The sequence below is a fragment of the Pteronotus mesoamericanus genome, unplaced genomic scaffold (assembly GCF_021234165.1).
Source record: "Pteronotus mesoamericanus isolate MK-2021 breed Mesoamerican mustached bat unplaced genomic scaffold, CSHL_Meso_final contig_657, whole genome shotgun sequence".
NCBI classification, from domain to species: domain Eukaryota; kingdom Metazoa; phylum Chordata; class Mammalia; order Chiroptera; family Mormoopidae; genus Pteronotus; species Pteronotus mesoamericanus.
This window is the reverse complement of record NW_026555229.1, coordinates 12,010,032-12,026,761: the sequence shown is the minus strand read 5'-3', so window position 1 is coordinate 12,026,761 and position 16,730 is coordinate 12,010,032. Positions and strand designations below refer to the sequence as shown.

The 16,730-nt window shown below is 35.1% G+C and overlaps 1 protein-coding gene across 2 annotated transcripts in view; it reads right to left on the bottom strand.

Moving 5' to 3' along the window:
- Positions 1-16,730, bottom strand: part of PDCD4 (programmed cell death 4) — a 26,544-nt gene extending 9,814 nt beyond the window's left edge. The window contains exons 1-7 of one of the 2 annotated variants that reach the window (XM_054581502.1): positions 16,605-16,729; positions 14,480-14,663; positions 12,680-12,786; positions 7,650-7,952; positions 5,822-5,916; positions 4,163-4,276; positions 1,352-1,573 (exon numbers count right to left, since the gene is read on the bottom strand). In XM_054581502.1, the coding sequence (XP_054437477.1) occupies positions 1,352-1,573; positions 4,163-4,276; positions 5,822-5,916; positions 7,650-7,952; positions 12,680-12,722 (777 nt within the window). In that variant the 5' untranslated portion in view covers positions 12,723-12,786; positions 14,480-14,663; positions 16,605-16,729. Of the gene's footprint in view, positions 1-1,351; positions 1,574-4,162; positions 4,277-5,821; positions 5,917-7,649; positions 7,953-12,679; positions 12,787-14,479; positions 14,664-16,604 lie in introns of both variants that reach the window. The other variant, XM_054581503.1, reaches the window with a different exon arrangement.

Genomic DNA, 16,730 nt, shown 5'->3' with positions numbered 1-16,730 from the left:
TGAGAAGTTGTGTAGAAACTTACCTGGAAGTATATTCATAGCATTGTTTCTTATAAAAACTAGAAACAACTTTAATATCCATCAATACAGGTATGGTTAAATGGTAAATATATAAGGATAGTACACTATGTGGCCACGGGGAGATATATTTACATTTTATGGTGTAAGGAAAATCAAGTTTATAAACAGCACATTCAGTATGATTCCATTTTTTATTAAAATAAAAAACATAAGACTATATAAAAACCACACATTTATACCCACAGAAAGTTGAATGGAAGATTTAACACCAAAATGTAAACAGTGATTTTTTTTGCTAGCCTGTTACCTTTGTTTCAGGGGTGCCCAACCTGCAGCCCACATGCTGCATGAAACCCAGTATGGCTGTGAATGTGGCCCAACACAAAATCGCAAATTTACTTAAAACATTTTGAGATTTTTTTTGTGATTACATGTCGCAATGTATTTAATATGTGGTCCAAGGCAACTCTTCTTCTCCCAGTGTGGCGCAGAGATGCCAAAAGGTTGAACATCCCTGGTTTAGGTTCTTCTTTATTTTTCAAAAATTCTATAATGAATATGAACTTATGTAATCATTTTCTAAAATATGGGTATTGGTATAAAAAAAGTCCATGTTTGAATCACAGCTCAGTAACTTACACAGACTATACTGTCTGTCATAGGAAAATAAAATAGAAACAGCATTTAGGAATTAAGCTACCTATACTTTTTTCTTCAATTAATGGTTAAGTAAAGTGTTCCTACCTTGATTTAAAACTTTGTCAAGTAAACAGCAACAAGTTCACACATTTTTAATTTCAAGTCAGAAAGTCATATAATAATGTTAGCATGTAATAAATCTAAGAAATCTAATTAAATCTAATAAGATTTTGGGAACGGAAAACTGAACAGAAGCATGAACCACGAATTTTCTAATTATTTCCCCAAAATGCTACAAAAGGGAACAATCTTACTTATGATTACTTTTATAACAAACATTAGGCAAATGCAATCCTCAATACCAACAATCTACATTTTTTGAAAATCCCAGATCATAAAACCATTTAACTACATATAATAGAGAATTTACAAACAGCAAAAAAAAACTATGACCTAAAAACTATACCGAGCATTGGGGGGAAAGCAGGATGTAAGATTATAGTATGAAAACTATGTTGACAGGGGAAGCTCGGGGAAAAATACACTATAATATAAAGGGCCATTTTGGTGTGGTAGGAAATACGGGTCACATTTTCCTCTTTCATCTACTAAAATTTCCTGGGAGCATGTATTATTTCTATAATTGCAATGGTAGTGGGGGAAGAAAATGATCAAGAAAAATCACACATACCTGTGGTGCTCTGGGAGTATCCAATGCTAATTCAGGTAGATCTTTCAACAATTTATCAAATGATTTTTCTACATCATTTGTGCTCATTACTGTTCCACAAAGGTCAGAAAGAAGCTTGGATGTCATTTCTCTATGACTAGCCTTTCCCTCCAATGCCAAGGACACTGCCAACACTGGTACTCCACTTTTCATTTCACCAAGATTTAAATCTCTCAGCAGTTCCTATTTTTTTAAAGAAAGTATTTTATTTTTGAATAATCAGGATTTGATATATCCTTACCTCTCCCCATTTGGAATAATCAGAAAAGCAGTCATATTTTGAGGGACAGGATACATATATCTTATTCTGCATATAAATTACATATTGACCCACTTTGTCAAGCATTAACCATCTGAATATCACTGAACTCAAGAACACGAATTACGCCCTGGCTGGTGTGGCTCAGCGGACTGCGTGCCGGCCTGCAAACGTAAGGGTCACCAGTTAGGTTGCCAGTCAGTGTATGTGTCTGGGTTGCGGCTGGGTCCCTGGTTGGGGGCATACCTGCGAGAGGCAACCAATCGACATTTCTCTCCCTCTGTCTCCTTCCATCTCCCTCCCTTCCCCTCTCTCTAAAAATAAATAAAATCTTTAAAAAAATATGAATTATACCTAAAATGGCTTATTAAACCACATATTACTAAGTTTGGTGTTAGGCATTAACTAATCCTCTATTTCATAATCTATTAATAATATTTCTAAAAATATTACTTTATAAGCATTTATGGAGAAATTTATTTTACCTCATAAGCTGTTCATACTCTTCCTCAAAGCTTTCTTCTTGCAAAAATTTATATTGCCATATAAAGTTTAAAATGAGATCTTAAGCCATTGTTTTTAAGTGGGATAATTGTTTTAAATGTTGGAATAATGTTAAAATTTCCTGCATCTAATACTTCTTGTAATGTATCTGGCATTATAACAGCCACTTTTTTTTATATTATCTTATTTAATACTCAACCAACCAACCCTCTGAGAGGAGGTAGTGCAACCCCATACTCATACACAAAGCACAGAAATATCAAGTGTTTGCTGAGGGCACACAGCTGAAGTAACCAAGTTGGACGTGGAATATAGTCATTTTGATCCCACAGGCTAAATTCTAACTCAGTACTTGGGGTACCTTTCTTTTTACTTAAAGTTGCCTCAGAATATTTAAATCATGGTATACTACTAAAAGGGTGTCAGTACTATTTTCACAAGCACCTAACTGGTGTCCTTGTTAATTGTCTCGTCCAACTCTACTTCATCTTTCTGGATTGGACTTGAACAGCTAAATCATTGCCTTTAAACACAATACTCCTCCTTCCTAAAAAACCCTCTCCGACCAACTAACCCTGGCCAACTCCTAACTATCCTGAGGCAGCTCAGAATCATCTCTTCTATTACTCTCCATTTTATGCTTCCATAACACTTTGCTCATAGTACTACTCAGCTAACAAACACATAGCATACTACTGATCCCATGCTACATAGGGAAGAGGTTTTCAACAGTCCCTGCCCTCACAGTACTCACTTAAATTCTTCTTCTGTAATACAGTGTTTCACATTATATTTTAATGCTTATATATCGTTTCCTTCCATGCGCTCCAAAAGGGGAGGAATCACCTATTATTAATTTCTCCACATGGAATGCACTAAACAAATACTGGTTTCATAGTCAAGCCCTACAAATCCAAAGATATCAAGCCTCATGGTATCAAACAAATCAAGAAAGCCCAGTTTGAATTAAAAGAATCAAAGTCTTCTCTGAGTTGCAATTTTATTACTTTAAGTCAGCAATCCTAATAACTAGACCAATTATTTTGCCCTTTTAGATTTATTTTATGATAAATTCATAACACAGTAAATGCTCCCATAACAAATTATCACATTTGTTCTCTCGGTTTCTGAATACATTCTTTTTTCAAATCTTTATCTGTGTTCTCTTTTTTTTGGACAGAATACAATGACAAATTTCACCCTAATCTTAAGCATTGAAGTGAATGTCAAAAAAAAAAAAAAAAAAAAAAGGAACTAGGTCAGGCACTTTTAACTGAGATCCCTGAAGAGACTTCAAAAGATCCATAAATGTCCTGAAATCATTAAAAATATATTGTATAAACTATCAATTATAAAAATATAGTTATAAAAATATTGTGTCATTTTTCAGAGAAGGAAATGGCACATAGCCCTCATCAGATCCCAAATCGGTAAAAATTCATCTAAATTCATGAAATTATACTCCATTTCTTATTCATTTATATAAAAAAAAAATTTAATTGATTTTAGTAAGTGTAAAAGGGGTGGAGGGGTTGGGGAGAAGGGAAACATCGATTTGTTGTTCCACTTATTTGTGCTTTCATTGGTTGCTTCTTTTAAAGATTTACTTATTTTTAGAGAGAGGGAAGGGAGAAAATAATTGATATATGAGAGAAACATCATGCGCCCCCAACAGGGGACCTGGCCCACAACCCAGGCATGTGCCCTGACTCTTGTCTTGACTGGGAATCGAACCAGTGACCTTTCAGTTTGCAGGATGACACCCAACCCACTGAGCTACACCAGTCAGGGCCAATGGTAGCTTCTTGTATGTACCCTGAGTGGAGACTGAACCCACAAACTTTGCATATATGGACAATGCTCTAAGTATCTGAACTACCCTACCATGGCAAAAAAGAAAATTCTTAAACTTATTCAGCAACCCAAGATCATTCTAGCTATGATGTTTTGCTTTTAACAGTGTTTTCCCTCCTACATGAAATAAATTATAATTGCCACTTTAAACCTACTGCAACTTCATTAGTATCTCCATGCTCAAAATATTCCTGTATAATTGGTGTTAAAGTCTTCTCAAATGCTGCTTCATCCAAAGGCAAAACTACAGTTTCATAAACACAGTTCTCCTGGGAAGGAAAGGAAGAGAAAGAGTTATAAATTAATAGGCAAAATATTTGGAAAAACTGAAATGGTTTTATAATTTTATATTCCAATTGGTTAGTAATCCCAGTTCTGGAAGAGAAGACATGCTACGTGCTTTGATCACATATAAAAATAGGATCTCTCACTGCTCTTTTAAAAAATCTAAACATAACAAACCAATATACAGATTAGAACCACTAACCACAGCAAATATGACTGGTTTCCAATGCCCCATATCTTCTGTTAATTCTCTCTCTCTCTCACAAAACCAATCCTTTAATTATCAAAAGCAATAGTTTCTTACCATATCTAGTATTTTCATTAAAACTTCACTTAAAAAAAATGAAGCAGGAACCAAAGCCTTTATGATGTCCCTTTAACAAAAATCTATGTTGTGGTTGCCAAAATATTCTCTAAGGAAAAGCACTATTAAACTGAAATTTCAAAAAGAAGTATCCCCCTTCTCTTACGCAAAAATCCCTGAAATATTAATATGCAATTTGTGACTGGCTTCCATCTAACAACATAAACTTGAAAGTACATATTAAAACGAGAATATTTGGCAAAGTTTCTACACTACTTGAATTCTACTGGTTTGAAAATATATTTTCTCATGTTCTCTTAGAAATATTTCCTTATCCAACTATTAGTTAAAATAGTTAAGTACATATATGAAAAATGCACAATAAAAACAACCTAACATATTCCTTGATAATCTCCCGTCTAAAATTTTAATTACCACGTCTCATACAGATAGTACTTTATCCAGAGCGGTGAGGAGTCAGGGGTGGGGACAAATAGACACAACAGGAGTAAATGGAAGTACAGGATGAAAAAAGATTGGCCATGAGTTATTAATTATTAAAGTTGGTAAAAGCTGGAAGATGAGTACAAGCAGGTTCATTATACTATTCTACTATTGTATAAGTAAGAAATTTTCCAGTAAAAAGTTAAATATATATAAAATCATTAGAAAATCTATTAAAAATTTACATTCTCAGCAACATCCCTAGAAAAAGATCCCCATTTCAAAATTACCAAATTTACCCTCCTAAACAGCAATATTTAAAAGGAGCATAATATCTATAACTCTTTCATGATATTCAAAAGAATATAGTCTCAAATCTTATTACTACAGAAATTACATTAACTCAAAAGAATTTATTGAAAAATGCTCAATTTAATAATCCTAAGTGAATTTGTCAAGATCTACTTCTGACTCACTTTAGAAACCAAATGAAAATTATGTAACATTATTATCAGTTATCTTGTTTTCCTAATCCAAAATTAACCAAAATTCTGAAGGAACTGTTTATGACTTACATGAATACACTGATATGTGTATGTATATACATATATAGTCATAAGTCATATACACACATTAGTATACATAATCACAAATATGACAATTATCAATTAAAAATATGGCGCATATGATTTGACAAATGTCATGAATAAACTACAAACATGAGACCAAAAGAGTTTTGTAAGTATTTAACTGGATATTTAAAAAGCAAAAACACTGATACCTGGTCATCATCATAGTTAGGATCTTTCACATCCACCTCCTCCACATCATATACCTGCCCAGGTGTGCCCCAAACACCTTTGCCTCCTGCACCACCTGCAAAGTTTTGAATTGAGAAACAAAGTTCACAGTTCATAAATTGCAATGAAAATTTGAAATAATTCTAGATGTTCAGATGTTAATTAAAGTAACAGCTAAAACACTGTGTTTTAATTCCTTTAGGTTTTTTCCCAGTTGAGTTATACTTTAAACCTTTTTTTATTCAGATCACTGTCTTTTCAGTAATGATTAGGTATTTTATAACCTACTTCAAAACATCAAGTTGAAATAGCTTAAAACTAAAAAGGCAGCTGCTTTCCAATAAAAGCAAAAACAAAACAAAACAAAGATCAGAAAAATAGCTCTATCAGGGACCTCAAAGAACGTGATATTCCAGGTTAGCTCTAAACTTTATTTGGCATTCCTTGAAACCAAAACAAAAATATACTGAGCCAGTAAAAATGCAGCACAGAAAATTCAGTAGAAATTATTTAGCAAAGAAGCAGAGCGACCACCATCAAATGTTTTAAAGTCAAATGTTCTTTAGATATAAAAGTACATATTAAGCTATACTTTGTAACTAGTAATGTTAAAACTATTACAATAGCTATTTAAGCATTAATAGCACTGTTCATTTCTCTCTACTATATACAAGTTGACCAGAAGTTTAACAAATCCAACTTTCAAAGTTGCTTTTCTACATAAACTTAATGAAATGTTTTTGTAAGTCTCAAAATACTATTTTTAAAGAAGTTTACAGCATCATCAATATTTTGGGGAGGTTTTTATTTTATATTCAAAGTATAATCCTTGCCACCAGAGCAAAAGAGAATCTGAGAACTAAGTTTCATTTTGATCCAACCAATGGCTATAGAGCCATTCAACAAGAATAACAATTTTGGACACATGACAAAAAAAATTCTGCAAGAATCCTAGGCTATAAATTGAAGCTCCCGCCATTCACGAGCTTGTGAAATCATCATACTGTATCAAAATCCTACCACAGACAAAAGCCAACAGACCATTCATTCAACAAAGATATAACTACCTACATTACTAGTGTCTACTCCAAGCACTGGAGATGAAGCAGTGAAACAATTCCACTCCAGGACCCAAGATAAACAGCGCTATAGAAAACTCAGAACCAGGTCTATGAAATCATTAAAATAAAGTATTAATGAATTTATACATATTATGTATTCTTCAGAACGGACATTAATTGATTCATTAGACAATAGGTATGATGAATTCCTGACCCTACTTCTTTCAAGCAAAATTAGAGAGTACATGCACAATTCATAACTGTAAAAAACATCGGTGTGTACAGTGGTATCTCAGTACTCATAATTAATTTGCTGCAGAAATCATGATGAGTACTGAAACCCGAGTACTGAACTGTTCACAAGCTACCGTGAGGTTGACACATGGACCTGTTTCATTGCGAGACAGGTGTGCCAAGTGGTGAGCAAGCACTGAGTGCTGAACCATTTTTTTCTCATAAAAATGCAGCAAGTACAAGGTTTGATCAGTTCTGAAACCAACAAGTACCGAGCTATTTTGCTGGAAATAATTAGGTTCCGCTCAAGAACATTAAAGCTATTGAAACAAGAAAAAAAGGCTCAACTTAAAAAATGGATGATCTTCAGTTTAGTACTATGTAAAAAATATATACAAACCACAAAACCTTACATTTTCATTGTTTAAATTTTTCTCATTCTCAGAACAAGGCAACTGTAGTGCAAGAACCACACAGTATTTTTTCCCCTTGCATCTTTAGGTGTGGTATATACCTTTCTTTGGTAGTCCCCGTCCTTTCCCAGATCTGGATCGCCTATCTAGCAACCTTCCCTTTGGACTAGTTGGTACAGTTACTCCACTTCTAATGGCTTCACTTCCATTATCACTGACTGAATCGCCTCTGCCAGAGTCCCGGGAAGAGTTTTTCCGTAGTCGCCTTTTTGCCTTAGCATTAATTCTAGCTTCATGAATGGAGGATGCTGAAATCCAATTTCCATTTATCTCATTCTTTATATCCTCAGTCCCAGCATTTTCTTCATCACCAGAAAAGAGAGAGTCACTTAAGTTATCAGGATCTTAAAGAGAAAAATAAAGAAAAAAATGTCTAAGTATTTTAACTGTCTACTGTTATACCAATATATCGTAAGTTTTAGGTTGAATGACATGAAATTACCATTTTTGTATATTCAGCAACAGTCACATGTTGGCAATTTTATATGGTTCAGTCTAATAAATGACAACTAAATAGATTATTTTTCGCATTATCATGGAAAGTAGACTAAGACATTGAATTTTTTAAAAATATTTTTATTTATTTATTTTTAGAGACAGGGGAAGGGAGGGAGAAAGAGAGGGAGAGAAATATCAATGTGCAAGAGATACAGCGATCCGTTTTGCCTCCAACCGGGGACCTGGCATGCAACCCAGGCATGTGTCCTGACTGGGAATTGAACTGGCAACGAATTGGTTTGCAGGCCAGCAATTAATCCAGTTAGCCACACCAGCCATGGCTGAATTTTAATGACCAAAGTTTACTGAAAGCATGTTATCTCGTGTGTTTAGATCACACAATCTAAACATTAACACTAAATATAAAACCTTTAGACTTTATGAGCTGAGAGAGCTAAGCAATTGATGATATAAGACTAGAAGGTTTGTGAGAAGAGAAATAAACTAATACATACAGAATGCCTAATACTATTTATCAGGCACTGTGTTGGCACTTTTTCATTTACCCACAGTGTGAGAACTATTTATTATATCATTTATACAGATAAAGAAACGAAGGTTGAAGGTATCTAAATCACTTGCCAAGTATCTCATGATTAATTACAGATACTTAGGAAATATTAATCTGGCAAACAAGTGATCACATGATTATTTTGCTGAACTGTTCATTGCTTTCAAAAATAAGCTTGCTCTCAAAGCCATCATGTCAAAGTCCTAATTCATCTCTTCAAACTTAACCATCCTCTGAAAATCTCCCAGCCTATATAAGATCCGTACATTATCCCCTGAAAGACAGCAAATATATTTGGAGTTCCCAAGAGTCTCCTGCTTAAAATGCCATCCTCACTACTCTTTTAGTTACCAAAATCCTTGAGGATATAGGTCAAGGGAAACTTTCCTAACAACTCTATCCACAATAAAACTAATGCTCATATACCACTCATTAACCATATCACCAAAACCACGGTATTTCTTTTTACAGCACAGTCCTGCTTTTCCAAATAAGTAATAAGCCTCAAAGGAGAACCTACTTCTTTTTATCCTCAGCACGTAACAGAGTATCCTCATACTATCAAATCAAATGTCCGTGCAGATCAAATGACAAAAATACTCACCTTTGCTCTGAAAAACTGTACCACGATAAGTCAGAAAGCTACTAAATTAGTCACCCCTACGCCTGAGGTTTTTTTTTTCATTTAGGCTAACCCAGGTCAGAGTTGAACTCCTCGGATGGTTTTAAATATTCCTAAATGTAATCAGGAAGTGTCAAGTCTATGTATCTGAGCTTCAGCATGTTTTAATATGTTGAAAATATTTTTTAAGTCAACCTTAAAAAAAGCATAAATGTATTAAAATATTTAATTTTTTTTTTAAGAGAGAGGGCAAGGAAGGGAGAAACAGAGGGAGAGAAACATTGATATGAGAGAGAAATATCAATTGGTTTCCTCTCCAAAGCAACCATACCTACCCCTACCAGGGACTGAACCCGCAACCTAGGCATTTGCCCCAACCTAGGCATGTATCCCACCAGTGACCTTTTTACTTCACGGGACCATGCCCAACCAACCAAGCCACACCAGCCAGAGCAAAATCTTAATAATTCTTGACAAAACATATTAAATTTAGGAAGAAACATCATGGCAATCAAAAACATTATGAACATTAAATAGAGTCAAATTATTTCATTAGTTTCAAAAGCACTCTTCATTCTTTTGGTACTCAAACCATTCTCCACAATGCATGGAAACTAATTTTCTAAAAACATTCTCCCACTGAAAACCATTTGAAGGTATTCCCACTAGGTCAAAATAAAATATAAATGCATTACCTTGTAATTTAAGGTCCCTTATGATCTTTTTGCCCCTACTTACAACACCAGAGTAACTGCTGACCACTCCACATTCAAATGGTCAGAACTCAGATCTGGTACCATAGAAGGGAAATATGATATGCCGGTATGTGAGCATTACTGATCTACTGACCTAATGGGGGAACTGGTTTAGCAAAAGGATGCAGAATACATTAGAAATAAGTTAAAGTATAAAGTGGGAGACCAGCTAAGAAAATACTGCTGTAAAGCAGTCAAAAGGGTAGTAACTCTGGGATAAATAAGAAAGTAACACTTTCAGCCAAAAAAATAAAGAGCTTTTCAACAAAATAGATTCAAGGAAAGTAAAATGATATCTTATAGCTTTTAGACTAGGAAAGACAGCCAGCATTAGGAAGGTGAGTTTGCAATACCATCGTAACAGTCATTGTAACTATCACAGGAGTACTACTACGTCTTTTGTCATTATCGTCACAATTGTTACCTTAACTAGATACCTAGACACTTCACATACACGGTTCTATAATCCTCACAAAACTCTATAATGAAGATGTTCATCCTCATTTTATAGAAGGAAAATGTTTCATAGGAAAGTTACATACCTAAAATGGATTGTGGTCAGGATTCAAACCCACATGTGAATCTCAGATGACTATAATCATAGAAAATACAAAGCTAGAGTACAGCAGAGTGGTGACAGCTAAAAAGGATGAACAAAGCAGGGATGTAAAGAGAGGGAAGCAAAAGATTAAGAAGGAAAAGGACCAGAGCTCAGGCCAATTAAATGGAGTGGTTGAAGGAAGCATTAAATATCTGCCTGTAACATACTGCTTTTCATTATTCTACCATTAAGGCAAACCACCAAATTCATCCAGAAGATAAAGAACTTAGAAGTATATTAAATGCTTTATACTGTCCCTTAAGGTACTCAAGTATTCACTTAAACATATTTCCCACACCTGAGTTTTTCTTCTTCAATTAATATCTTTTCAAATGTAAGGGTGGGCAAAAGTACATTTACAGTTGTAATACAAATAAATAATTAAAAATAGTAATACAGCAATCAACCCTGTGGTTCATGTACTCACAACTGTGAGTGGCTATCATACCAGGCAGTTCAGAAATGAAGCAATTACCAGGTGTGTGTATGCACACACACAATGGAATGCTTCGCAGCCATAAAAAAATGAAACATTGATATTTATGACAACATGAATGGATCTTGACAGTATCAGGCTAAGTGAAATAAGTCAGACAAGAAAAGGAGAAAACCATATGAGTTCACTCATATGTGGAATATAATACAAAAAGTAACAAACAAAACAAACAAAAAAAACTCATAGATACAGACAACAAAACGGTGGCCACCAGACAGGAAACTGGGTGCTGCAAGATTGAGTGGGTGAAGGGGGTCAAATATGTAAACAGAAGGAAACTAGGTTTTAGGTGAAGAATACACAAAAGAGTATACAGATATAGAACTATAATTTCATTTACCTGAAAATTATGTAATATTATTAACCACTGTTACCTCAATACGTTTTAAATATGTATAACATATTTTAAAGAAACAGTTATCTATGTGTAAAATACATTCTTAAATTGTATTACCATCCCCACCTCAATGAAGGAGGTACATGATGCCCATTTATAACCCTAAAAAATAAGTATAGTGCTCATATAACTATTGTATATAGCAGCACCAAAATAATCATTAGTTCTTATAATTTTTTCAATAATTTTCTAGCACACTTGAAATTAGGTTTTAAATACAAAATGGCAAAGAAGTTTCAACTTCAAAGTCTGCTCAAAGAAAATTATACAACATACACAACAATGAATTAGTCTTCTGAAAAACTGAAGCTATATTATTAAAAAGTGAAATATAAATATATTTAAATTACAAAAAATAATGATCCTTTCAATTATTAATAAAATTATAAAAGTAAGCAATTATCTAAAACATACCAATATGAAAAGTTCTCACTATTCAGAATATTTGAAAATCCTAATTAACTCTCTACAAAGATTATTCTGAAAGGTAGAAATACATTTTAAATTGTCTGAAGTTACTCAGCATTTGGCTATCTATTTCAAAAAACCATCTGCATAATAATGTACTATTAAAGCACAATAAGAAATAAGAGAAAATATCCACAGGTAATTTATAAAATATAAATTATTAGTTAGAAAAAAACAGTACTTTATGTTATAGAAATCACTACCTAGCTCATACAAAAATATTAATGAGCAAGTTCACTATTCTTCCCCATTTTGCACAATAGTTTATTATATTTAGTATAAATAAGAATGTATGGGATGTGGAAGGAGAGAGAGAAAATTAGGGACATGCAATGAATTTCTATGAAAATAAGAATCACAAACTTAATTTTAAAAATAATATGACCTATTTCCTTGTAGCATGAATAACATGTTTTTTTTTAAATAAAGAGTTTTTTAAAAAAAGATTTTACTTATTTATTTTTAGAGAGAAGGGAAGGGAGAGAAAAGAGAAACATCGATTGGTTACTTAGCCCCAACTAGGGACATGGCCCACAACCCCAGGCATGGGCGCTGACTGGGAATTGAACTGGTGATGTTTCAGTTCACAGGCTGGTGCTCAATCCACTGAGCCACACCAGCTAGGGCAAAGTAAAGACAGTTTTAATATCAGGTTTTCATAAAATATGATATGGCCTGATACTTGCTCATAATACAATCAAGGTTTAAAATACTAATACTTACCTGTAGAGTGTACATTCAGTATCTGCTCATTTTCTACATCCATTATTTCTTAATTTCACTTGCAATGATTGAATTACCAAATGGAAGTCTTCCTTTGGGATCTATTTCTTTAAAAAGAAAAAACAAAGTTTCAATATTCCCCCAAACTGACATAATTAAGGTAAATTCAATTTACTTAATAACACTAAGGAAAAAATCTACCACGTAATTCCATTTTTTAAAAAAACAGTTCACTTCACTTTTGAAGATATCTTACCCTAAATAACATTTGGTTTCAATCTTCTTAATAAGTTTATGTGTCCCCCACCCCCAAAAAAGCCCGTATTTCTCAATGTGCCACACTACACCTTTTAACTTGGAATTAAAATATATTGCTATACATGTTTATTTCAAGTTAAAGGAGTATACACATGCTTACATTTTTTTTAGGAGTAACAGGCCTCATAATTAATCTAATATAAATAAATATTGGATAGTTTGCTATCAATAAGTTATGAGTACTACAACAAAATGCAAATAGAGTTTTGATTAATGAAGAATATCGCGGAACTGTTGTTTTTCACTCTACAACATATCTCAAGGCAGACATATCTATCATTTCATCACCTAAATATCTGTAATTACTGTTATACAACTTTGAGATTGGGAAAAACGTTTTAACTTATTTTCCATAACAAAAGTATTATTTTTATAATCTGTAAAATGCATTTTCTTAATCTTACCTATTTTAAAAGGAAATAAGTACAATGACATTAAGCATCTCAGTATTTTAGACCTCAATTTCAAAATGACTTAAAAATTACTAATGCTGGAAGATTTTGATGAAATCAATTACCTTGTATTTAGACAATTAACTTAATGATATAAATTCAGTGTTATTTGAAAGACTATCAAAACATACTTTCATGTGAACTATTGCCAGAAGGCAAATATGATTTCAAAATTTATCTGGAGATTTTTCAAATAGTGGTTTACAGACTTAAATAAGTAGTATAGGTTACATCTAAGTCCTCCTAATCATTTAAAATAATTTTCACTAGCAGTGTGCTCTTCTTTTAAGACATAAAATGCATACATTAATGGAGATAAGAAACTACAAAAAAGCATAGTTTTCTCATATAACATAACCAACAGTAAATGTTATTTTAAAATGATACATGATGCCTACTGGAACTCAAAGGTGAAACTGACTTTTAGATTCCTCAATATATACTATTTAAATATCTTATAAGCTTATAGCCCTTTTCTCCAGAAAAAAAGTATTATTTTATAAAGCAAATATAAACACACACCTTTTGTTAAAATCATAAATTCTTACTATGATATAATCCTTTGGCTACTAAGATGCTATCGTGTTGCTTCAGAAATTAACAAAATAGTGACATCACTCCAATTCTATTCAGAATAAAAGACATGCGATTTTATGTAAATACCTTTTACTACCATAATTCCCACAAACTCTGGACTTAGGAAAAAAACGCTTGAACATATATATGAGACACACATAGATATGTAAACAAAAACTGTTTGCAAATCTAAACATTTAGTGTCCTTTGTGGCTGAAAATGCCATATCTATTTCATTTCTGTATATACATTATATGTTACAGTGAAGTGAAAATGTCACATGAGTTTTTTACACTACAGTTACATTAAAGTCTCTTTCATACTTGATGCAAGTATAATCTGAGAAAATGCTTTGTGCAGAACATAGCTAATAAAGGAAATGAAGTGATTATAACTGATGTTTACAAAGGTCTTTATAATTCAAAGAGAATTTTACAGGCATTATTTCATGTACCTCTCAGAACAATCTTGAGGTAGGTACTCCACTTTGCACACAACTAAACAGATTCTGAGAAGGCAGGTGATCTGTCCACAGAGAAGACTGCTCGGTGGAAGAACCAAGGTTAGAACTTAAACGTTCTAAATCCAACACTGTTTGCACAATACCAAAGTTTAGTCTATCACAGGAATATTCTTTTCTAGAGTTAAAAGAGAAAAGCTTATTAAAACACAGACTCCTATTGTTATAACAAACTCTTCAGTACTGCTTTCCAAACAAAAAAAAAATATTTATTTACTATTATACAGAAGACATTCAGTTGGGCAAAGAAAATTATCAGGTAATGGCTATCATCTGTATTTACCATGTTTGTTCTTATTAAGTAATCATTAAAAAAAAAAAGAAGTCCTAGTCTTCAGGCAATGATAATGCAATAAGAACTCAAGTCACACTTGATAGCAACATGGACATCTGGAGAAGGATCAAGATATGTTCCTTGTTTTCACTCTCTTCAAAGCAATAGGTTTTCTCCCGTTTACTTAACAACCCTTGAGATCTCTGCCCCCAAATTTAAGAAAATGTAAACCAAAAATTTTAACACCCATCCTTCATACTAAAATACAAAATTGTTTCAATAAGAAAAAAAAACTGTACATCTGTTAAAATTAAGCCTGAAATTAAACATCGTTTTCAGTCTTCCAACATGTTTCACAGAAATACAGGCTCAGAAGTCTTCAACTGCCAAGACATTCCCTAAAAGGTTCTCGGCCTCCCACCCAATTCCCTCCAAAAATCTATCTCCTGAAATACTGATAATCCACTCTGACACTTTTTCAAGTTCAGGCTAAAAGTATTTACTTAACCACAATGATGCAAAAGTGAGCACCACAAAAAATATCAAAGTGCCATTTATTCTTACACTCTTAGCCACTATTACTACAACAGAAAAACCAATCAAAATATAATTCAAAGAGGCCTGCTGAGATATTAAAGAATTTAACAGCCTATAATGAAGGAAGATCAAAGGCATAAACACCAATAATTAAATTTACAACACATCGACACTGGTTTTTTGTTGTTGTTTTTTTTTAAGTATATATGGTGGTTTCCTAAAAAGCCTCGTTAGCAAGAATGCCAAAATTCTCAAACTCAACAGTAAAAACATAAATAAAAACAGGTGGTGACTGTTATCTACACGAAGCTGCAATTTTAATTGTTTTAATTATCTGTAGATAGTACACTGTTGCTGGCTATGGAGCCAGTTCCCACAAGGACTCGGCGAGATGGGTGATAGGGACTTCAGCAAACCGTTTTTGAAACTCTTGCAAAATCACGCGCACATATAATACACAACCCTCCCATGTACGTTGCAGCACCAATCTGAAAAATGCAACACAGCATGCTTTTCACAAAAAGGGGCTCCCTTTCTGTCTTCGTTTTCTCTGGGAGATTTCACTTAAACTAAAAACAGAAGACGACCCTTTGCCTTAAGAGCGGGCGAGCGAAGTTCGCGCAGGGCCCGGCGGCTGGCACGTGTCCACCTCCCAGTGCCCACGGCGAGCGCGCAGCCCCTTCTGCCGCGGGCGCAGGCCGGGACCCCTACGGCCGCCGGTCCCACCGTCCTGGGTGGGGAGTGGCGGGGCCGGGCCTGGGCAGGATGGGTTGGAGGGATTCGCTTCCGAGGACCCTCATGGAGGCCAGGAGGGGCAAGCCTCTCTCAGGATTTCAGTCAGGCCAGAAACGCGCATCCCAACGCCCACTCCCCAATTAAAAAAAGAAATCTCGGCCTTCGCGGGGACGCGGAGCCCGTCGCCGGCGAGCGCCTCGCGTGCCTGGCTAAGCGGGGATGGGGTCCGGGAGGGGGCGGGCCCGCGCCACCGCGCTCCGGGCCTGGGCTCATCAGGAGGAAAATTGGGACCGGCTCCCCTCAGCCTGGGACGTTGGGGAGGGCAGGGCTGGGCTATCGGGGTTCGGAGGAGATGGCCGGACTCCAGCCCTGCCGACCGGACCTGACCAGACAGGGCCGCGACCTCCACGCCCCCGCCCCCTCCCCCTTCCAACGTGCGGCTGCATCCGAGGAGACCAGGGCTAGGGGAGAGGACGCCCTCCTCCCGAGCGTGCGAGCCGCCCTGGTACTGACCCCCCGGGCCGCCGCCGCCGCCGCCGCCGCCGCTGCTGCCACTCGCCCAGGTCCCTGGTCCGCTGACCTGACCCTGCTGCTCAGCCTCCGCCGCTGCCTCGTTAGCGTCTCGGCCCCTCTCGCTGT